This window comes from Delphinus delphis, chromosome 17, assembly GCF_949987515.2.
Source record: "Delphinus delphis chromosome 17, mDelDel1.2, whole genome shotgun sequence".
NCBI lineage: Eukaryota > Metazoa > Chordata > Mammalia > Artiodactyla > Delphinidae > Delphinus > Delphinus delphis.
The window spans coordinates 34,368,765-34,393,052 of NC_082699.1; the positions used below are offsets into that span (position 1 = coordinate 34,368,765).

The 24,288-nt window shown below is 36.4% G+C and overlaps 1 protein-coding gene across 4 annotated transcripts; it reads left to right on the plus strand.

The window, feature by feature from the left end:
- The first annotated feature begins 837 nt into the window (after positions 1-837).
- OSGIN2 (oxidative stress induced growth inhibitor family member 2) lies at positions 838-23,969 on the plus strand. 4 transcript variants are annotated; one of them, XM_059994868.1, is made up of 7 exons: positions 838-1,147; positions 4,469-4,884; positions 8,718-8,872; positions 14,264-14,400; positions 14,959-15,150; positions 17,696-17,787; positions 20,208-23,969. In XM_059994868.1, the coding sequence occupies exons 2-7, from the start codon at positions 4,781-4,783 to the stop codon at positions 21,241-21,243; spliced, it is 1,716 nt and encodes a 571-aa protein (XP_059850851.1). In that variant the 5' UTR covers positions 838-1,147; positions 4,469-4,780; the 3' UTR covers positions 21,244-23,969. The 4 variants fall into 4 exon arrangements, with proteins under 4 accessions (XP_059850851.1, XP_059850852.1, XP_059850854.1 ...); XM_059994869.1 differs by lacking the exon at positions 4,469-4,884; XM_059994870.1 differs by lacking the exon at positions 4,469-4,884 and having other exon boundaries at positions 1,110-1,186.
- Positions 23,970-24,288: the final 319 nt, after the last annotated feature.

The window sequence follows — 24,288 nt, forward strand, 5'->3', positions numbered from 1 at the left end:
ACTTCTCCCAGTTTTTTCCCCCCCTTCATTTCTTGAAAATACCGAATGGGAACACTCATTACTCGGTACTTTCTAATTTTTCTTGCATTATAACCACCTGGAGGGACTTAAAAAAATACACGTCCCTGCCCTTTCCCCCTCCATGAAAGGTACTCAGTGAATCTGGGGCGGGGCTGAGCACCTGTATTTTTAACCAGCGATGCCACTTCAGGAAGGGGGGCCTCAGTCGGAAAGCCAGACTTCTCCCATCAGAACCCTTGGGGTGGGGCCCGGGCACCCATGGTTTGATGAGTTCTCTCAGGCGATTGTGAGGCAGGGTCAAGAACGAAAAGCGCGCGCAAGCTCCGGGCGTCTGCGCCCAGGCCAGCGCGAGGTAAGGCGCTAAAGTGGTTTTCGTCGAGCGGGAATCTCGGTCTTGCCGGGCGTCCTCAGTGAGAGGCCCGCGTGGACCGACTCTGGAGACACTGGGGTGCTCGGGTCGCAGAGGCCGCGCATCACGCAGGGATTTCCCCCTATCCGTCCCGCTACCGAGGTTAGTAGCTCTTCCTTTTCCCCTTGTCATCCGGCACTCAGGACGCACATCCTCCCAGCCTTGCCAACCTCCCACGCCGCAGGGCGCAGGCCGAGGCCCGGGCCCCAGTAGCCACCGCCAGCCGTCTGGTGGGCGGACTGCCTCGGCCCCCCGCCCTCTCAGCCAACACTTCTTCAGGCCGGGCCCCTCGCTCTGGCCGCGGCTCCACCAATCCCGGGCCTCGCCCGCCGCCACCGCCTCCGCACCTGCGAGGAGGAGCCCGCCCGCCTCCGCCGCAGCCGTCGCAGCGTCCCCGCCCCGTTCCGCCCCCTTCGCGGCGCCCAGAGATCATAGGCCGCCGGCGTCCGGCTGCCAGTAGTCGAGGAGCGGAAGCCGCTTTCCTGAAGCGGGCTTGGGTGCTCCAGAGCCCGGCCGGCTGCTGAACCGCAGCTTCCGGCAGCCGCTGCAACGGCTAGGCGCGGGGCGCGGGCGCCCCGAGGACCCCGTAACCGGGCGGGCGTCCTGAACGGGCAACCCCGCCGAGGGAGGTGGCCGTGGCGGTCGCGCTCGGGCGCCCCGTGCGCCGCGCTCCATGCCCGTGTGGTGCTGCCGCTGCTCCCTGGCCGGTCATTTCAGGTGACTTCTCCACCGTGGAAGAAAAGGGGGCAGGCGGAGGTTAGAGTGCTGCGGGGCCCTGCGGCAGGGCAGGGGCCGAAATGGGTAGAGGCCGCGCGGGTTAGAGTGTCGGGGACGGGTCGGGGGTGGAAGGCAAGCGCCTGAATTGCAGAGGCCTCCCGCCTCGGCTGCTGCTTCCTCCTGGTTCCTTTCTAGTCGAGGTTCCCCGCCTTGGCTCCTGGCTCTGGGGGACTCTCCTCTGTTGTCCCCTTTTCCTCTCCCTGGACCGTACTAGTCACGGGACTGCGGGACCGGCTAGGCCCGGATCTAGTCGGTTACGGCGAACTGAGACTTAAAAGTAGTGCAAAGTTTTAGTGAAGGGTTGTGAGGTTCTCCCAGCCCCACACACACCTTAAACATTTTTTTTTCTTAAAAAAAAAAATCTAATAACGTAAGTTACTGGGTTGAAGGGAGGCAGGGAGCTATGTTTAAAATGTGATGTTCTAGCTACAAATATGTTTCTGACTTTTAAGATGTCAGTCATTGTAAGTCATATATATTGTAGAAATTTGAAAAATGTCGCGATTCTAGACTAACATTATGAGGAACGTTTTTAGGGGTGATACGGATAATACATTTTAAAATAAAAGTTTATTTACTAGATCTAGCACAGTTGGCCAACATTTCATTCAGTTATGGAGAGAAAGACCGAAAGCAATTTGAAACTAGTTTTAACCTTGTGGTGAAGAAAAGATAAGCTTAGCGAAGACTTTAGTGAAGTGCCTTGCCTTATATATACACGAATGTGCTAGAATAATGATATGCAAAACTTCTTTTGTAAAATATGAAATTCTGATCAGAGTTCTTAAATTGGGCTGCATATATAGACTTTAGGTGGCCAGTGAACTTGGATGTAAAGAAAGGTACCAGGAATTTTCACTCAACTTTAACCAAAATCTGTTTTCTTCAACTGTGAATATAAGCAGTAAATCACAGTAGTATTTGTGACTTTGTCATCAATAGAAATCACAAATATTTTCATACCACATTAATTGTTGCAGATACCTAGAAATACTGTTTATTTATTTCTTCAAGATTACAGTAATTATTTTACATCACTGAACTTGTTATTTAATACAATAGAGGAATACATAAAAACATATTCCAAGTTTACTTTTTAGTTTCCTTGTAAATCCTGTTATGTGTTTAATAATATTATTCAAAGAAGAGGTCCAGAGGCTTCACCAAATTGCAAAAGGTGTGTAAGGCACAGAAAAGACTCAGAATTCCTGTTGAACTAGAGCAGCAATCCAGGCTTGCCTACCTTCTCAGTGAGTTTTGTAGGAGTCTCTAAATTCTGGATATTAAAAATTATTTTATGTAATAAACTGCTGGATATTAAATTCTAGGCAGATTTGTGTGGTGCTACTTGACAGTGATTTGAGAGTATCAGATCCACTTTGGAGAACTTTAGAAAACAAGTTCGCCTAGTGAAAACTTGTTAAACTGAAGCCCCTGAGAAAATAATATGCTTTTTAGAAAGTACTGTCCAAAAGCCTTTTGACACCTTTTGGTACAGTTGAATTCTAAGGACACAGCTTGGGATTCATACGTGTTCAACTAACCCTAGGTAGTAAATATCATGTGCTTACGTCCTTGTACAGAAATGTGGAGGAGGAGGTGAAAACAATGTATTTGCTATATTTTGATCTTGAGGGATAAGGGAAAACAAGCCTGCTAGCCAAAGAATAAAAATTGTGATTGATAAACCATATTTCCATTGTATAAACAGCTCTATCTTATCTAAAATTTAAAAAAGAAAACGTTTATTTAATAATTAAAACATTTCCTTAGAAGAAGGTTTATAATTTACTAGCACAATTTTTTTTTTTTGAGTAATCTCATTAGGAGCACATTTTAAAACCAATAGTGACAGTGTCTACATTTTGGATCTTGCCTTATATCTGAAAGAATAAATATTGTGAGAGAACTGTCTCCTAACTTTCCAAGGAAGAAAACTTCCATACTTCCTGTTCTAGAAGATAAAGAGTGTGACTGACTTCCTTTGTGACTTTAGAACCTTCTTTTCTTATGGTAATATCAATTTGGTAAAAATCTAAGCTCATGCTTCCAAAGACTAAACTCAGGTAGTAAAGCATTTCATTTTGAAGGATCATTTAGAAAAGTATTGCTGGTGTGAGAAAAGTGTTTTGTTATTCAAATATTATGTCTGTGCCATCCTTTTAAATTTGTTTTGAGTCTTTGGACCATAATGTTTCAAAAACACAACATGGAAGGCATCTAAAATCATCTGAAATTTCAAATAGTCTTCTAATTTGATGCCTAAGAATAAGGTAACTATTTCTGCATATGTGTAAAGTGCTGTTCTTTACTATTCCTAAAATTTAATTATATTTTCCAATTTACTGCCTCAAAGGAAAAGTAGATTTTTTTAAAGTGGATTTTTTTATTACTCAAGTACTTGTTTTAAATAGAACAAACATTCAGCAAATTGGATATCTGCAGTGGAAATTTTCACTGTTCATAGACCTGTGAACACAGTATGCATATAGTATGTATATACTGTAAAATATGTACAGCAATACTAAATTTATAGTTTAGACTCTGAATTTTTTAGAAAGAATACTTACTAATAGGTCTTTGTTTCATTGTTGCTTTATGTAAATTCAGTGAACCTTATTTTCATTTCTTCTCTTGGTTCAGTTTTTCATGCCTGTGTTAAACCAGTATTTATCAAGTACCATGCAAGTTTATTACAAATAGTTTATACCAATATTATGGATTATATACACAAAGATTATACCTATGACCAGTTAGTAGAAAATCAGAACAAATTACATATACTCTGTAGAATTAAGATAAGCTAAAACTTTGGCTGTATATACTCTACTTGAGTCTTGGGAGAGACTAGTGTCAAATTGCTTGAGGCCCACACACACACACAAAAACCTACTAGATCTAGTAAATGAATTCAGTGATATTGCAGAATACAAGATCAACATACAAAAATCAGTTGTATTTCTGTACACTTACAATGAACAATCTGACAGTGAAATTGATAAAACAATTCAGTTTATACTAGCATCAAAGAGAATGAAATATTTAGGAATAAATTTAACAGAAGAAATGTGAAAGTTGTACATTGAAAACTAGAAAACATTGAAAAGAATGAAAGGAGGCCTAAATAAATGGTAAGGAATCCCATGTTCATGGATTGAAAAGCTTAGTATTCTTAAGATGGCAATAATGGCAATATTCCTTGAATTTATCTACAAATTCAGTGTAATCCTATCAAAATCCTAGCTGCCTTTTTTTTTTCAGAAATTGATGAGCAGATCCTAAAAGTCACATGGAATTACAAGGAACCCAGAATAGCCAAGACAATCTTGAAAAAAGAACAAAGTTGGAGGATTCACACTTCCTAATTTTACAACTTACTACAAAGAAACTGTAATCAAGACAGTGTTACGTTGGCATAAAGATAAACATAGATCAATGGAATAGAATTGAGAGTCCAGAAATAATTCCCTTCATTTGTTGTCAGTTGATTTCTGTGGGATCCCAAGACAAAAGGGAAATATCAGTCTTTTCAACAAATGCTGCCAGGACAGATGAATATTCACAAGCAGAAGAATGAAGTTGGACTGCTACCTCATACTATATATAAAAGTTAACTCAAAATGGATGAAAGACCTAAATTTAAGAACTAGAACTATAAAACTCATAGAAGAAAACAGGTTTGTAATCTTAGATTAGGCAGTGCTTTCTTAGATATGACACCAAAAGTACAGCAACAAAAGAAAAAAATAAATTGGACTTGATCGAAAATTAAAACTTTTGTGATTTAAAAGACAATATAAAGAAAGTGAAAAGACAACCCACAAAATGGGAGAAAATATTTACAAATCATATATCCAAAAAGGGACTTGTATCCAGGACATATAAAGAATTTTTTTAACTCAACAATAAAAAAGACAGCCCAGTTGGAAGGTGGGCAAATAATTTGAATTATTCTCCAAAGAAGATACACAGATGGCCAATAAGCACATGAAAAGATGCTTAACATTATTAGTCATTAGGGAAATGCTAATCAAAACTGCAATGAGATGCTACTTTACACCTACTAGAGTGGCTAAACTAAAAAACACAAAAAATAACATGCTGGTGAGGATGTGGAGACATTGGGACCCTCATATCACTGGTGGGAATGTAAGATGATGCACACTTGGGAAAATAGTTTGCTAATTCCTCAAGATGTTAAACATAGCGTTTACGGCCCAGCCATTGCATGCACTCCTAAGAGAAATGAAAACATTTATCCACACAAAAATTTATATGAATGTTCATAGCATATTTGTAATAGCCAAAAAGTGGAAACCATCCAAATGTTCATCAGCTCATGAGTGGGTAATATACAATGGAATATTATTCAGGCATAAAAAGGAATGAAGTACCAATATATCCTACCACCTGGGTGAACCTTGAAAACATGTTAAGTGGAAGAAGCCAGACACAAAAGGCTACATAATGTATGAGGAGTTCCATTTATTTGAAATTTCCAGAGTAGGCGTCAGTAAGACAGTAGATTAGTGGCCGCCAATGGCTGCAGGGAGGGAAGAATGAAGAATGAGTGCTAAGGGGTGCAGCATATACTTTTGGGGTGATAAAATTTCTCTGAAGTTATTGGTAGTGATTGAAAAACCTTGTGACTACTTAGAACCCTGAATTGTACACTTTAAAAGGGTGAATTTTGGACTTCCCTGGCAGTCCAGTGGTTAAGTCTCCGTGCTTCCACTCCAGGGGGCGTGAGTGCAATCCCTGTCAGGGAACTAAGATCCCACATGCCAAGTGGTGCCGCCAAAAAAAAATAAATAGAAGGGTGAATTTTATATGTGAATTATATCTCATTAAAGGTCTTTTTTTTTAAAGCATTACCAAGTTCCCTCTATTTATTTACCTTGGTTTAAGGCCTGATCAGATGATCTGTTGTTTTTCTGATGTTTTTGAGCTCTTGAAAACTTTGTCTTTCTTGATAGAAGCCTAACAGAGGAGGCATTTTATTTCTAATTGTCTTAACCTCTTTTTTCTTAAGTATAAACCAATTATTTGAGAAGACTAGTCCAGTGTAATGAAAGATCCTTGTAAAATGTATAGTCGGGGTTGGTGGTGGTGGGATGAATTGGGAGATTGGGATTGACATATATGATTGGGAAATTGGGGTTGACTAATATGTATAACATAGATAAATAATAAGAACTTGCTGTACAAAAATAAATAAAATTCAAAACAAAATGTATAGTCAATTTATAGAATTGATAGCTATATTAAAATTCTGAGGCCTGCAAGAAAAAAAAAAGGTTTCTTGAGACATCTTGACTTAGAATATTAAATGCTTCTTAATAAGTTATTAAAAAAATGAATTCTACTGTACCTTTAAGTAAAAGTGATTCGGAGTTTAAGCCAACACTTCTAGCCATGATTTTTTTGTTCTTAAGGAATTTAAATATTAAATATTTGTTTCACAGTGTTTATTTTTAGACTTAAGAAACTGACCAAGGCATTTTAGATCATTGAGTTTTGCTTATAAAATCAAATATGGTAGTAACTGCTAAAGTACCTTCATTCAGTCATTCAGAGGATTATCAGTTTGCTCTCAGAGTGTACAGGATATCAGATAATATTCAAGTATCTAGTTTAATATTTATATAGTCTCAAGTTGACTCTAACCCCCAGCATATCTGCCCTTTTATTAATGTGAAACATTTGTTAGGGTTTGAAGAAGGAGACATCTTTTTAATTATCAGAATCTTAGAGTGATGATCATTTTTATTAATTAAATTCCAGGTTATATATATGGAAGCAACAGTGTTTGAGATAGGGATGTCAGGAGGAGACTGGCCATGATGTCTGCATCTCATGAAAAAGAACTGTGGCCTTTACAACCACCATAATATTAACGAGGCCTGGATACCTAAAAGGACTAATCAGAAGCATCCAAAGGAAGCTGGGGAACCTGTCCTGGGCACACACTTTGGAGAAATATCAGGGACAGGCTCAAGTATAATATATCCTTGTTGAGTTCAGTTGTCAAGAAGCAGAAGGCAAGACAGCCAGTACATCTGGATCTGATCAGTGGTGGGAGTTGGAATGCTCTGAAAGGGATGGATTGAGCATAAGACTTCTTTCAGGGGCAGGCTTGCAATGTGAGGAGGGGCTTTCCTAAGTAGCCATATCCAAAGGGTATCAGTTCTGGCCAAAAGGGGCCATGTATTGTTAGGGGAGCCCAATTACTGGGGGTGGGAAATCTATCAGTGTATCCTGGGGAACTCTGCCCTATCCTGGGGTAGTTCGGGAACTTGGAAGGTTATAGGGAAGCAGAAATTTTGGTCTCTGCCTAATTCTTTCCATGTGTCATCCTCGCCCAAGGATCAGTGAGTCCTGTGAAATAACTGATCCATTCCCATGTTTATCATTTTAGGAATAGTAATCACACTCACCCACTGGTCAGTACTGTTTAATATTTTCAGACATTGGCCTGTTTCTGACTATATGAAAATGAAAAATAATTCAGGAATTCTGTTCTGAAGTTATCTCTAGTATAATGCAAAACTAACTGTGTTCAAAGGATACTCCATTTATTACATGAGCTTGTCAGAACGCCAAAACTAGTTTCTAGGGAGGCAGTTGGGAAAGAAGGTAGACTGGAAATTAATGTTAAGATCTTTGCATTTTTCAGTATCTCTTTGAGAATAAGATGTATAAACCTTATTTTTTTACCAAAATGCACCATTTGTAATATATAAGTTCAGTAACTTTTCCTTAAAGTATTATGTGACTGTTTTTTCCCAAATATACTACCTCTATTGCACTCATCTTTTTACTAATGAGAAAAAAGTGAATGAGAAACTTTCCAGTCCTAGGAGATCTCAGAATTATAAAAATCCCTAATACAATGTTATGTCTTTGGTCATTAAAAATAGCTTCTTATTTAAGACTTGCCTTCAAGGCATTAAAGAGACATGAGCAGCTACATTCAGCCCTCCATATCCACATGTTCTGCCTCCATGGATCCAACCAACTGCAGATGGAAAATATTTGGGAAAGAAAAAATTCCAGAAAGTTCCAAAAAGCTAAACTTGAATTGGCTGCATGCAGGCAACTACATACATAGCATTTACATTGTATTAGGTGGTATAAGTAATCTAGAGATGGTTTAAACTATGTGGGAGGATGTAGGTAGGTTATATGCAAATAGTATGCCATTTTATATAAGGGACTTGAGGATCCATGGATTTTGGTATTTGGGGAGTGAGGGTGGGGTTCTGGAACCAACCCCCCTTGGATACCGAGGGACCACTGTATTTAGGATTTCTAGCAAAGTGGTGTACATTGACGTGGCTAAGGTACTAATTTGAAAGCATTAATCAAAAGGATTTCCTTTTCTCCTTTTATGGAACTATTGAATATTTTATGGCCTAAATAAAATCTGAATAAAAGACAGATTTTTATAAAGGCTATATTGACTGTATATCTGTTGTTTTGTTTTTGTTCCATATTTTCCTTTTAAAAGAAACTATAGTGACCCTGAAACTGAAGGAGAGATTTTTAATTCCTTAGTGCAATATTTTGGTGATAATTTGGGGCGAAAAGTTAAAGCTATGCCATTAGTTGAAGAAACTTCTTTACTTGAAGATTCATCAGTGACTTTGCCTGTGGTAGTAATAGGTAAGTTTTATTGCATTTTATCTCTTAAAATTACAGTTCTGATCCTTACTACTTTTATAAATGCACAGTTGCATAGCATAAGTTCTTAGGATTGTATTGAAAAGTATTCTTAGGTTGCTTAATATTTTTAAATAACCAATAACCAAATCCTTGGAGAGAGGAATTGGTTGATCTGATATTAGATTCTGTGTTAGAATAGAACATTTTTTCATTGAAGGGTTGATATTACTCTATTATTTTAAAATATCAGTAGTCTTATCAGTTGTGTTACTTATATGACAGTGTCATGATAATGATGATAACCAATGTTATTAGAGCCCTGTATAGAGCATTCTGTGTACATTATTGGATTATGCCTTAAAACGCTATAGCCCTCTGAGGTTGTAGGGTATGGACAGACAGGGAAACTCAGTAGTTGAGTAACCTGTGCAAGTTAGTAGTCAGTGCTCAGTTAGTAAAGAACATTATAGTACTCTACAGTTAGGTTTATAATATTTTAACCATATGTTACTATTGTATATCTATTGTACCACCTCAATAGATAGGTATATAAGATTAAAAATTAAGTTATTAATAAAACCTAATTCAAAATTATAAAATTTTATGATTTTGTTTTATTGCATGTATTTAATTACCTGTCATATGTATCTTTAATATTCAAACTCATGAAGTTTGACAAGTACTATAGTGTGAAACCAAGCCAAAGGAAGGAATTATGGGACATAATGTACCTTGATGGCATACAACTTCCTTAGTTTCTTTGACTTGTTTCAAGTTAATGGAGAGGAAAGTCCTGTGCTCTGTCTGGCATATTGACATCTCTCCATAGGAGATTCAGTAAAGGAAGGAAGGAAGGAAAGCAAGATAGTTCTACACTAGATTCCCCTCTAGGGGAGCTGACAGTGTTTGCAGTATTTCTCATCCAAGATATCTTGGAAACTAAATCTCACGTTCATTTCCCACTTATATCCAACCCTGGTTTTCCATCCTGGATGTCTTGCCATAGGCAAAGGAACCTATGTCTTCGTGTTCTAGTTGGGCTATGGCAGGGTCAGAAAAGGAAAAACTACTTTCATCTGCACCTTACTTCCCCCAAAACAATCTGTTCCTATTTTGCCTCAGCTAGCCAAAGCGTAGCTTAACCTCATGTATATAGGGCTATTATTGCTGGCAGTAGCACTGCCAGCTGATCATAATAAAGGGCTAATTTCCTTAATGTATGTAATTGGTTTTCTGTTGCTGTCATAACACATTACCGCAAACCTGGTGGCTTTAACAACATAAATGTATTTAACTGTTCTATAGAACAGAAGTCCAACAGTGGTCTCACTGGGCTAAAATCAAGGTATCAGCAGGGCTGCATTCCTTTTGGAGGCTCTAGGGTAGATAGAATGTTTCCTTGCTTTCCCAGTTTCTAGAGGCTAGTATTCCTTGGCTCCTGGACCCCTTCTGCATCTTCAAAGCCAGCAGTGTTGTTTCTCTTTTAACCTTTCATAGTTATGGTTCCTCCTTACCACAGGTGGGAAAGGGTCTCTGTTTTTAAGGACTTGTGTGATTAGATTGGGCCCACCTGGATAATCCAGGCTACTCTCTCTAGCTCACGGTCCTTAATTTAATCACATCTACAAAGTCGTTTTTCTCTGTAAGGTAACACGCTCAGGTTCTTGGGGTTAGGAATGGGAAATCTTTGGGAGTTGGGGCACATTCTGCCTGTGTATATATTTCTCTATGAACTGTTTATTTGTATTCTTTTTGTATTGTCTTTTGAGTGTTATTTCTTTTTGATTCTTTGAGATATTAACTCCCACTATTTTTCGTATAGTCAGTATTTATTTTAATAGGCTTTATTTAGAGCAGTTTAAGTCTATAGGAAAATGAAACAAATTACAGAGAATATTTCTGTAAATACTCTCCCAACCCCCTTTTATACCTTTTATTAACATCTTTATTATATATTCCTTTTCTTCTCCTTCCCAACCCCCTTTTATTAACATCTTGCTTTGGTGTGGTACATTTGTCACAATTGATGAACCACTGTTTTTATACATTATTATTAACTAAAATCTATAGTGCACATTAGGGTTCACTCTTTGGGTTGTACAGTTCTATGGGTTTTGCTGGGTGTATAATGTCATGTATTATAACATCATATAAAATAGTTTCACTGCCCTAAAAACCTCCTGTGTTCCACCCATTAATCCTTTCCTTCAACTATCAAACCTTGGTAACAACTGATCTTTTACTATCTCTATAGTTTTGCCTTTTCCAGAATGTCATATATATGGAATCACTGTATGTAGCCTTTTCAGACTGGCTTATTTGACTTAGCAATATGCATTTAAGATCCTTCTCTCTGTCTTTTCATGGCTTGATACTCATTTCTTTTTATCACTGGATACTATTGCATTGTATGGATGTTTCAGTTTATCCATTCGCTTATTGAAGCACATCTTGGTTGCTTACAGTGTTTGACATTTATGAGTAAAGTGCTGCAAACATTTATGTGCAGATTTTTGCATGGCCATTAAGTTTTCAACCCACCTAGGAGTGTGATTGCTGGGTCATATGGTAAGACTATGTTTAGCTTTTTAAGAAACTGTCAAATTGTCTTCCAAAGTGACTGTATCATTTTGCATTCCCAGCAACTATGAATGAGAGTTCCTGTTGTTCCACATCCTTGGAAACATTTGATACTGTCTGTGTTTTGGGGTTTAGCCATTCTGATAGGTGTGTAGTATCTTGTTTTAATTTGCAGTTCTGTAATGATATACAATGTTGAGTAATTTCTCATATGCTTATATTCCATCTCTATACCTTGAGGTACAGAGCTTTTCCCTACTTTTTAATTGATTGTGTTGGTGGTTTTCTTATGGTTGAGATTTAAGAGTTCTTTGTATATGTTAGAAACAAGTACTTTATCAAATACATGTTTTGCAGATATTTGCTCCTAGTCTGTGACTTGCCTTTTCATTCTCTTAACAGTTACTTGGCAGAGCATAAGTTTTAAGAAGTCCTGCATATCAGTTTTTTTCTTTCATAGATCTTGCTTTTGGTGTTATATCTAAAAACTCATTACCAAACCCAACGTCACCTAGATTTTCTCATAGTTATTTTCTAGATGTTTTATAATTTTATGTTTTATATTTAGGTCTATAATCTGTTTTAATTCATTTTTGTAAAGATATAAAGTTAGTATCTAGATTCACATTTTTTACATGTGGATGTCCATTTGTTCTAGTACCATTTGTTGAAAAGATTATCCTTTCTCCATTGCATTGCCTTCGCTCTTTTGTCAAAAATAAGTTGACTGTATTTGTGAGGATCTATCTCTTGGCTGTCTATTCTGTTCCATTCATTTATATATTCTTTCATTTCCACACTGTCTTATTGACTGTAGTTTTACAGTAAGATGAAGTTGGATGGTATTAGCCCTAACTTTGTTCTTCAATATTATATTGGCAGTTCTGGGTCTTTTGCCCTTCCGTTTAACTTTAGAATCAGTTTGCCAATATCCACAAAGTAACTTGCTGGGATTTTTATTTTGATTGCATCAAATCTGTAGATCAAGTTGGGAAGAACTGACATCTTAACAATATTGAATCATTCTATCCATGAACATGGAATAGCTTTCCATCAATTAGATATTCTTTGATCTCTTTCATCAGAGTTTTGTGGTTTTTCTCATTTAGATCTTATGTGAATTTTGTTAGACTTATACCCAAGTATTTCTTGCAAATATAAGTGGGGTTGTGTATTTAATTTCACATTCTACTTGTTCATTACTGGTCTGTAGGAAAGCAATTGACTTGTATATATTAACCTTTTTCATGCAACATAATTGCTTGTTACTTCCAGGAGGTTTTTTTTGGTAAATTCTTTGGGACTTTTGACATAGATAATCATGGCATTTACAAACAAAGACAGTTTTGTTTCTTCTTTCCCAATCTGTATACCTTTAATTTCCTTTTCTAGTCTTAGTGCATTAGCTGGGATTTCCATTAAGGTGTGTGATGAGTAGGAAAGGTGAGAAGAGACATCCTTTTCTTGATCTTATAGGGAAAACCCCCCTAATTTCTCACCATTAATTATGATGTTAGCTGTAGGATTTTTGTAGATACTCTTTGTCGAGTTAAGGAATTTCCCCTCTGTTGTTTGTTGAGAGTTTTTACATGAATAAGTGTTGGGTTTTCTCAAATGTTGTTTTCTATTTCTGTTGGTATCATGATTTTTCTTTAGTTTTGTCTCTTTCTTTTTGATTCAAGGAAATTAGCTCTTTACCTCAGATCTTAACTCCCAGTATTTGCCATTTAAAAAAAATTTTATGAAGTCAAATGGTTTATTTTCCTTTCTGTCTTTTGAGTTTTGTGTTGTACTTAAAGGCTTCTTGCTACAGCATTATAAGTAGAAATATTAACCTCTTTCCTAATATTATGATGTTACTTTTCATGTTTATATCTTTGAGCTTATTTGGGGCAAAATATTAGACAAGGAACAGGATATTTTTCTGATGGCTTACAGTTGTCCCAGATAGATTAAATTTTTGGTAGATGGATATAATAGAGAAGTGGCAACCCAGACTAAAAGAACTACAGAAATCAAAGTAGTTGTTGGAGTTCAACAACAACAAAAAATCCAGTTTGGTTTTGGGTAAAGGATATAGAAATACAGGAGGGAAATTATTAAGAGGTGGGACTTGAAAGATGGTTGAGACCAGAACATGGAGAACACTGGATAGAAGAAACAAGCAATGAAGGGCTTTGGGTAGAGTGGGTAACATAGTGCGGGTAACATAATGAGAACTCTGTTATGAGAACTCATTTGAATGTAGAATGTGAAATGATTTGAAGTAGGTGAATCTTGAAGAGGAACAAGAAGAGATTTTTGTCTTCCGAGTGAGAATATATGAGTGAGAATAACAAAGGCAACTGAATGGATATAGGTGACAAAATACGTTTAAACCAGAACCTGATTAACTTAGGATTTTCCTGGTAAGTATCATACCAGCAAAGGAATGAGGTTTAAAGGAGAGGGCACCAAAATGGAAGAACTCATGAATTTGCTTTTGAACACATTGTGATTAAGTTATTAGTGGTTCAGTGAGGTGAAGAAGTGGCATATGGAAATTTGGGATATATTTTTGGGGTAAGAGGTCAGCCTAGATATCTAATTTTGAGGGTTAGTAGCATAGAGAGTTGAAGCTTTGAGTAGGTGAGACTCCCAAAAGAAAATAGGAGAGAAGACAAAAATCTTCTCTTGTGAATACTTGGCTTTGAGAGTTTAGAGAAAGAAGAATTGGTGAAGGAGAAAAACCATCTGTGAAATAGAAAAGCCAAAGAACATGAGTATTAAGATGCAAGATACACCCCTCTCCACCTTTTTTTTTTTTAATAGGAAATGGACCCTCAGGAATCTGCCTTTCTTATATGCTGTCAGGCTACAGACCATATTTATCATCAGAAGCAATACATCCAAACACAATCTTACATAGCAAATTAGAAGAAGCGAGACATCTTTCCATTGTTGATCAGGTATTATTTTTCACATGTTGATGCTTTTAAATTTATTTATACTGAGACAAGGTTAGTTTTCTACTATATAAGCATTGTATTTCTTAGCTGAAAACCTTTTCTTCTAAGTAACACCTAACATTTTAATTTTAGAATTGTAAATATATTCTGCTGAGTTGCTTCCATTTATTTTCCTGAATTAATTAGAGCAGAATTTCACAAATTATTTCCTGATGGAGTTTAATAGGTGCTCTATGCTCTGGTAAGTTTGGGAAATGCTGCTTTTTATTATTAGAGTGTCATGGTAGACATAGTAAGGCATACTAGCATATTAAAGGCATCTTCAAGTTTTATAGTAAAATGATCTGATTAGCTTTTTGAAACCCAACCTTTTCCCGTACTCATTTGACCAGAGAATCTATTAAGATCTCAAGGAATGTCAGTGTTTTGTAGCACACTCTATAGGAAATGCTGGATTACAATAATGGTCTTCACTATTATTATGTTAGCCGGAGTTTTTTTGTTTGTTTTTCCAAATTCTATCTGCCTTTTTTCTTTCTTTAAAAAAAAAAAATTCAGGACTTAGAGTACTTGTCTGAGGGCCTTGAGGGTCGATCATCCAATCCTGTTGCAGTACTTTTCGACGCACTTCTTCATCCAGATGCTGACTTTGGGTATGATTATCCATCCATTTTGCATTGGAAATTGGAACAGCATCATTATATCCCTCACTTAGTTCTTGGTAAAGGTCCACCTGGTGGAGCTTGGCATGTGAGTATATTTTCCTTAGCATTTTAGTGAATGTGAATTATTATACGTCATCTTGATAAGACCATTTTGATTCTTAAACATTATGATATAATATTATATATGATGATTACCACATCTTTATCTGAGAATTTTAATGTGTTTGGATAAATATGAATTAATTACTAGTAGAAATTAAGCCAAATTTGATTAGTGATAATGTCTTAGAATAAGTGTTTCTCTAAGAATTATACAGAAAATATTTCAAGATGTTTTGCATAGTACATTTTTTTTTATAGTACAACATTTTTAATTCATTTATTCATTGTAGAGTTTACAAAATTTCACACAGTATTTCATTCTAATATGTATTATTTCCCTACATTTTCAAGATCTTAAATGAAAAATGTAAAAGAAAAAAGTTTGTATTAGTCTGCTTGGGCTGCTAAAATAAAATACCATAGACTGAGTGTCTTAAACAACAGATTCACACTTTGAAGGCTGGAAAGTCCAAGATCAAGGTGCCAGATGATTCAGTTTATGGTGAGGGCTCTTTTTCTGGCTTGCAGACAGCTGCTTTCTTGCATATCCTTATGTAGCAAAGAGAGTGTGAACTCTCTTCTTGTAAAGCCACTAATCCTGTTATGAGGGCATCAGCCTCATGACCTCATCTAGCCCTAATTACCTTCCAAAGGCCCCATCTCCAAGTGCCATAACGTTGGGGGGTTAGGGTTTCAGCATGTGGATTTGGGGGGTGATACAATTCAGTCCATAGCAGAGGTTAAACCAGAGGACTATCAACATAAAGATTCAGCATATTTCATTAGCGGGCAGCAACTAATAATTATTCTTCACTCCTGTGTCCTTAGCAGTTAGTACAGTGTCTAGTGTGTGGTGAGTGCTCACTTGTACAAATAAATGTTAAATAATTTTTGCTGTGTTATGAAATAAAGACTTCATGGGAATTTTAACTTTAAATATCAAATCTTTAGTATAAACTTCAGTTGGATATTCCTATATTAGTGCAATGTTATATGGCTAAAAGTTGTTTACATTTATCAAACGATTGTTTCAGAGTATTTGGGGACTTTATAGATTATATCACTGACTTTTTCATCTTAATTACCTTTATAGTAATGGATAGCAACTATCAAAATATCTGTGCCTTTTAGCTTACATGTTTATATTTGCTTTGTTAATAAGTAGCATTCTTAATAAAACTGCATTTATTGGAAAAGCCATAATATATTTTTTAAGTTTTTAGAGAACCTTCTATAAATTCCTGAGGTTTTATTGTACATATATATTTTCTGCTTGGAAAAATGTGCAGGCAATATTTGATCTCTGTTACTTCATTTCTCCCACTTACATTCAGGAAAGTTAAAGTATGGATAAGCCTTGATTACTAAAAACATATTTGAATCAGTGCTAAAGCGATATATACCTGAAACTTGGTTCTAATCCTAGTATCAGGCCCAGCCTGCTTCAAAGCAGTGGCAACTTGCTACATTCTCTTCCTTTGGTGATCTTGTACTGTCACAAATAATATGACTTTATAAGCCGTAGCACATAGTAAGTGCTCTGTAAATGTTAGCTAATAATAATAACAAGTCCCATTCCCAATACTGGGCTGTGTAGAAACAGGACAAGAAGTGTTCAGATAAAAGAAGGCATAGCCTAAAAGAGTTGGTTGAAAGAGATCATTGGGAAAGGTGCTTTTGGCCCTTGGGCTTTTCTTGCTTTGTACTGAGCAAAGTAGAAGTAGGGCAAGCTTGAAGGGGCTCACTTCCTTAAAGGCAGCATTAGCCTCAGCAGTGAGTCTGTTTTTAATCAGGCAACCACTAACTTATTTCCCTAGTTTTAGAAAGCGATGCCTGCTATATTGAAACCAGCTTAGACTTCACAATCATAATTGATTGGGGTGGGGGGGAAGCCATTTTGCTGCCCATTTAAAAAAATTTGTTGGGCTTCCCTGGTGACGCAGTGGTTGAGAGTCCGCCTGCCGATGCAGGGGACGCAGGTTTGTGCCCCAGTCCGGGAGGATCCCACATGCCACAGAGCGGCTGAGCCCGTGAGCCATGGCCGCTGATCCTGTGTGTCCAGAGCCTGTGCTCCGCAACGGGAGAGGCCACAGCAGTGAGAGGACCGCGTACCGCAAAAAAAAGAAAAGATTTGTTAATAATATTAAAATGGAAAGACATTTAAAGCGTTAGAAATGAATGAACTTTTCCCCTTTTGTTTAAAATGAAAATACTGATTTGCTCCTCTAACACGATATTCTGCATCTAATTATGTTGATTATAGGCATTGGGTAATATTGTAAATCTGATTTATAAATATATAGTTACATGAAAGAAGGAATATAGATACTACCAAGTGTTGAAAATATTTGAAAGTTAATTGGAATAAATTTCCAGAGGTGATTTACACAACCATTTAGGATTTATTAGAGCTCTGCTTATCCAGACTTAATTATAGTAAATGAGATGGCTTTGGTTAAAAAAAAAGAAAAAAAAACCTTGTTACTGATAAAATGTGTTTTTTGATTGTACATTTTTTATTCAAATAGAATATGGAAGGCTCGATGTTGACAATCAGCTTTGGAAATTGGATGGAGCTACCTGGACTTAAATTTAAAGATTGGGTATCTAGCAAACGAAGGTAAAGATAAAACTATTAAAATTTTGGTGTACAATGGGAGTCTGTCAGCAAATCTCAAACTAGCTGTGATCCTGTCTTAGATGAATAATATTGATGCATCTGTCTTTCAAATAAAACCTCTTTGCAGCAGTGGTTATGAGCTAGTTTCTATTTAGAGATTTTATAAAACTAAGCACACAGAAGTAAGGGCTTGTCTACAGATTGTTAATCATAGTTTTATCCCACTCTCCTGTTAAACCACTCTGTTTTGTTACTTTCTTGTCCACCTACATATCCTTTCCTTATTTACTTATTTTTATCAGTGGATATATATAACTTATTTTTATGAATGGATATATAACTTCATGTATGCATATCTCATGTATACATACCTAAAGTATTTGACTTTTCAGAGTAGAAGAGTATATATAATGAATAATTTTAAAACGCTTAAGATTTATATGATCTGAAGAGAAACCAGAATATATATAATGAATAATTTAGAATGATGGAATAAAATAGAATCCGTGATGTGATTGCCTACTTGGCTGTAGAGGTGAATATTTAATAAGAATACTAAAATATGAGAATAGAAAATATGAAAATCCCCTAACACAACATTGTAAAACAACTATACCTCAATGAAAATTAATTTTAAAACAAAGAAAATATGAAAATCTCAACTTGAAAGAATAAAAGTTTATTTTGTATTTATTTGGGAGAAAGAACCCAAAATTTAAAAAGAAATATGAAAAGCCCTATCATTTTCAAGCCATTTTCATTCCTATAGATAGGAACTACTAATACACAGAATCTACTCTACTTTGCTGCCAGAAACAATAAATTAAAGCAGGAAGTTACTCAACCTTTGTTAGAACAGGGCTGTAATGTTTGAATGCTTGACTTTCTGCTAGATAGAAACCATGTTAATCTACAGTAATTATCCTTAATTTAAGAAGATTTAAGGAAAGTAAATTTAGACCAGAGTAAATTTAAACCTTTCAAATATGACTTTTGGGTTTTTAAAAAGGAATTTTATATGGGTTTGAAATGTTAAGTTGCAAAATCAGGCAAATTGTACAAGTTCTTGATTTTCGTAAGTAAGAAAGTGAAATTGCTCAACATATTTTTCCCTTTATGATGTGGGTAAGAAAGGGAAAGAAAGCTTTATGATTTACATACCAGAGTGTTCATCCTTCTAAATTGAGCATATTGTGTGTTTAAGTAATATGTGAAAATGAATCTTGTGATAAATATTAGCTTTAGTTCCTGCCCTTGCATAGTGTTAAGACTCTTAGACCTCTAGAGATTGGCAGGGTTTAAATCCTGACTCTGTACCTTCTAATGTTATGACCTTGGTCAAATAACTTAAACTAGCTATCAACTTCCTAGTTTGCAAAATGAAGATAATAATAATAGTAACTATTACATAGGGTTTCTGTACAAATTGAGTTAATACATTCTAAATCTTAATTATTAGTCATTAAACTTTGAACTTCTTCCAGTTACAAGTTACACTGAATTATGTGAAATGATTTGGTGTTTTTTCTGGGTTTTCTTGGCCCCACTGCATGGCTTATGGGATCTTAGTTCCCCAACCAGGGATCAAACCCCGGCCATCGGCAGTGAAAGCACGGAGTCCTTACCACTGGACCACCAGGGAATTCCCTGATTTGGTGTTTTTATTTCTACTTACTTCTAATTGGGGCATTGTTTAAGGATACTAATGCCCATTGCTTTAAATTTCAAGTGAAAAATAAAAGATGTATTAACGTGCTTTTTTCATAAAGAGCAGCTTATATTTATAGATCTCTTTATGAGTAGGAAAACACAGAGAGAGAACTGTTATCTACTTAAATATGATTTTGTTCAGCAAAAGACTGATCTGAATTATTTTTGGTCATTAGGAAAACAGAAAGCAACTTATTAAAAATCATGTCTAGATATTATGTTTGAGAAGTATATGTATTGCAGTCAGACCTGTAATATCTCAATGGTTGTAAACAATTCAGTCAATAGTTAAATAGAATACAGACTGAATAGTATAGCTATAGACTGAATTATTTAGATTACAATTGTGACATAGACTAAAATAGTCTAATTTTCAGATATCCACATTTTAATCCATTTATTTAATAAAAGTTTATTGATAAAGGCAGCTAATCTGAACAGATACTTATACAAGGCATTGGGGAAACAAAGATGCATTAAATACAATCTCTACCCTCATGGGACTTCCTCCATTGATAAACTAATTTATTAACATTTTTAAAGAAAAGGAAAGGCTTTCTTTCTTTGTAAAGTGTTATGGTAAGTGTTAGCTTTAGCTTGGACAGTCCAGAGGAATTAAAAAGATGTAATAGTTTACTAGATGGAGAAGTGCTAATCATGGAAACTAAAAGTATTATCCTCATAGAATATATTTCCTTTTCTTTTTATAGGAACCTAAAAGGGGATCGAGTTATGCCAGAGGAAATAGCTCGCTACTATAAACATTATGTAAAAGTCATGGGTCTTCAGAAGAATTTCAGAGAGAATACTTACATTACCTCTGTATCAAGACTCTACAGAGATCAAGTTGATAATGATGGTCAAGACAGAGATATTTCAACACAGCATTTACAGATAGAGAAGTCAAAATTTACCAAGAGAAACTGGGAAATCAGGGGTTATCAGCGAATAAGAGATGGTTCCCATATTCCCTTCTGTCTCTTTGCTGAAAATGTAGCTCTGGCAACCGGAACATTGGATTCTCCTGGCCGTTTGGAAATTGATGGGGAAGATTTTCCTTTTGTGTTTCATTCAATGCCTGAATTTGGAGCCGCTATAAGCAAAGGACAGTTGTGTGGCAAAGTGGATCCAGTGTTAATTGTAGGTTCTGGGCTTACCGCAGCTGATGCAGTACTGTGTGCTTACAACAATAATGTCCCTGTGATTCATGTATTTCGCAGACGAGTAACTGATCCAAGCTTAATTTTCAAACAGCTTCCCAAAAAGCTTTATCCAGAATACCATAAAGTCTATCATATGATGTGTACTCAGTCATATTCTTTAGACTCAAATCTTTTATCTGATTATACCAGTTTTCCTGAGCACCATGTGCTTTCCTTTAAGTCGGACATGAAATGCATTCTTCAAAATATCTCTGGATTAAAAAAAATATTTAAGCTCTCTGCAGCAGTAGTATTGATAGGTTCTCATCCCAATCTGTCCTTTCTGAAGGAGCAAGGGTGTTACCTGGGCCACAACTCAAGCCAGCCAATCACATGTAAGGGTAATCCTGTGGAAATAGATGCATATACATATGAGTGTGTTAAAGAAGCCAACCTTTTTGCATTGGGTCCTTTGGTTGGAGACAATTTTGTTCGATTTTTAAAGGGAGGGGCACTGGGTGTTACACGCTGTTTAGCTACAAGACAGAAGAAAAAAAAGCAGCATTTATTTGTTGAAAGAGGAGGAGGAGATGGGATAGCTTAGAGCAGGTTTACAAGTAATTTATATGAACACTTTACCATTAAAGATTTTTAATAGTGGTTTTACAGTGTACTGGCTTGAATTTTCTGAACTTGAATTAACTGAGAGAGCCTCAAGCTATAGTAACTATTTTTTAAAGTTACCAGAATTTGGTGTCCTAATTACATTATAATGTATCAAAGGTGTCAATTAATTGTCAGACAAATAGAAACACTGCCAATTTGGTATACTTTAAGTTCTCACTTAACTAAAACATTCTTTTCTTCCAAGACATTTTTTGTGATCATTGTTGCTTATTTATGTTTGATTACAAAATATGACAGCATTGAATCTATAAAACCACAGTCATTAGGCCAGAGGTTTCCCTCACTTTATATATTGGGTCACCTTGCTGCTCAAAGGGTGGTTCAAAGATAGCATCAGCTTCATTTCTGGCTTGTTAGAAAGGTAGACTCTCAGGACCCACAACAGACTTACTGAATCAGAAATTACATCTTAATGAGATCCTCAAGGAATATGTATGCTTATTAAAGCTTGAGACACACCAGTCTAAAAGAAAATGGGATGTAAAAAGGTACAGATAGATGCTGAGGGTGGGTGGAAGTAGAGGGCATATACTACTCAGGTTTTATTTATTTTGAAATTATCAATTGTATAAATCTAATTTATTAACAAATATGGGCTTTTAAAATTTTTATTGTTGAAACCTTGACAGGTAATTCATAGTTTCAGCTTCTAATTTAAACAGTCCAATAATGTTGGCATATACTGAGACATCCAGGAACCTGCTGAGATATTTTTTAGAGATATATTCTCTAGTTAACTAGCATAATACTATTTGCAGTTCAATAAATTTTGAATGGAACAATTTATTCCTTTGTTAACACTGAGTTAAGTTCTGTCACTGAAACTTAAGATATTTGGGCATAAGTACTTATAATATTGCAATACTTTTTGAGTATTACCAGAATTATTAAACATTAAAATTGAAAAAGTTAAAACCTGTCTTTTCTATTCTCAAGGTGATTACTTTGAAATTTGTTCACTGGAGATGACATAGCATTTAATCCTTTGGTTATTTATTGAATTATGTTCTATCTTGATTTATATTTAGGTGTGCTTAATGTCTTGTGTTTTCATGCAGATCCCCAGAAATTTAGTATTAGACAAGAAAAGTGTTACTTGTGAAGTTCTCCATGGCAAATTGAATTTCTGAAGTCTTTTTCTCTTTTTTTTTTGGTAAAATTTATTTCACCTGGAATGTGTTTATTCAAAGTCTATTTCTATTTTATTTATTTATTTATTTATTTATGGCTGCATTGGGTCTTCGTTGCTGTGCACGGGCTTTCTCTAATTGCAGTGAGTGGGGGCTACTCTTCATTGCAGTGCGTGGGCTTCTCATTGCTGTGGCTTCTTGTTGCGGAGCACAGGCTCTGGGTGCGCGGGCTTTAGTAGTTGCGGCTCGCGGGCTCTAGAGCGCAGGCTCAGTAGTTGTGGCACACAGGATTAGTTGCTCTGTGGCATGTGGGATCTTCCTGGACCAGGAATCAAACCCATGTCCCCAGTATTGGCAGGTGGATTCTTAACAACTGTGCCACCAGGGAAGTCCCTCTTTTTTTTTTTTTTAGTATTAAAAAATGGACTAAAAGTATTTTTCTGTTCATGTTATTGCAATGTTATGTGCTTACAGAATAACAATTCACCTTAAAATAGAATTGTTTGGAATAGACATCTACAACTAGCTGTTTCAGATGAATTCTTACACTCTTGATAACTGTCATGTATGATTAACTTGGTTTTAGAAATGACTTACCCAGTTTTTATAATGGTAACTTTTTCAGATTAGTTTCACATCTATTGATATGGTATAACATCCTTTCATGCACTTGATTGAGCACTTTCTTGTTTGTTCTTTTGAGTTCTGAATGAGTTGGATTGGATGTTTTTCTTAATGTCGATTCTAAATTGAAAATGACATTGTTATAAAGATGGTTTCTAGGGAAGGATAAAAACTGTTGACATCCCCTTGTGTCTCAAAAGTTTTCTTTTACCCGACCAATAGCATTTTTGCAATGAGAGTGTTCACATACACGCACAAAAAGACTTCAAGGAAAATAAAACTTCAGAAGGGCCCTAAAGGCCCTAAAGGCCCCGGGCCCTAAAGGCCCTGGTGAATAATTTCATTTTTAGCAACCTCACATTTCTCAATTCTCTCTCAGACCTAGCTGTCCTATGTTGCATGTAACATTAAAGCTTATTCTCTGATGTAATATACTCTTGTACTCTTAAGTTGATCAATTTCTGTCCCATAATTCCAAATCTTTCATTATTCATCAGTATCAACTACCTATTCAGGGAGGGAGGAAAGCACTAAATATTTTTACTAGTCATACCATGATGTGGGCATCTCTTTCATCCCTCAAAAGTCTAGCTCTTGAAAGAATGATTAAAAAGCAGAACCTCTTTGGGGTTTTGAAAATAATACAATAAAAATAAGATTTAGTCATGGCTCTGTGTTTTAAGCAGTCTGAGTATGTGAACTTTGTTCAACTTTATCTTTTTTTAAAGTGAAAGAAAGAAAAAAAAAGCCAGGCATTCAGTTGAGACCCCAAACAGGCCAACCCTTGGGAATACAGTTACTATAAATCCACATTACTCTAAAACCAGTCCTCAACAGGATCACACGTATTTGCCAGTAAATTAACTGCCTGCCACCACAGAACTGGACACTCTCTAAAGGAAGACAGCAAAATCCAGATCCTTAGCAACATCACAGCATCCACATTATACAATATGCAATAAAAAATTATTAGGTGTGAAGACAAGAAAGTGTGACATAACCAGAGAAAAAAGCCATCAAAATAGATCCAGAGGGCTTCCCTGGTAGCGCAGTGGTTGAGAGTCCGCCTGCCGATGCATGGGACACAGGTTCGTGCCCCGGTCCGGGAGGATCCCACATGTCGTGGAGCGGCTGGGCCCGTGAGCCATGGCCGCTGGGCCTGCGCGTCTGGAGCCGGTGCTCCGCAGCAGGAGAGGCCGCGACAGTGA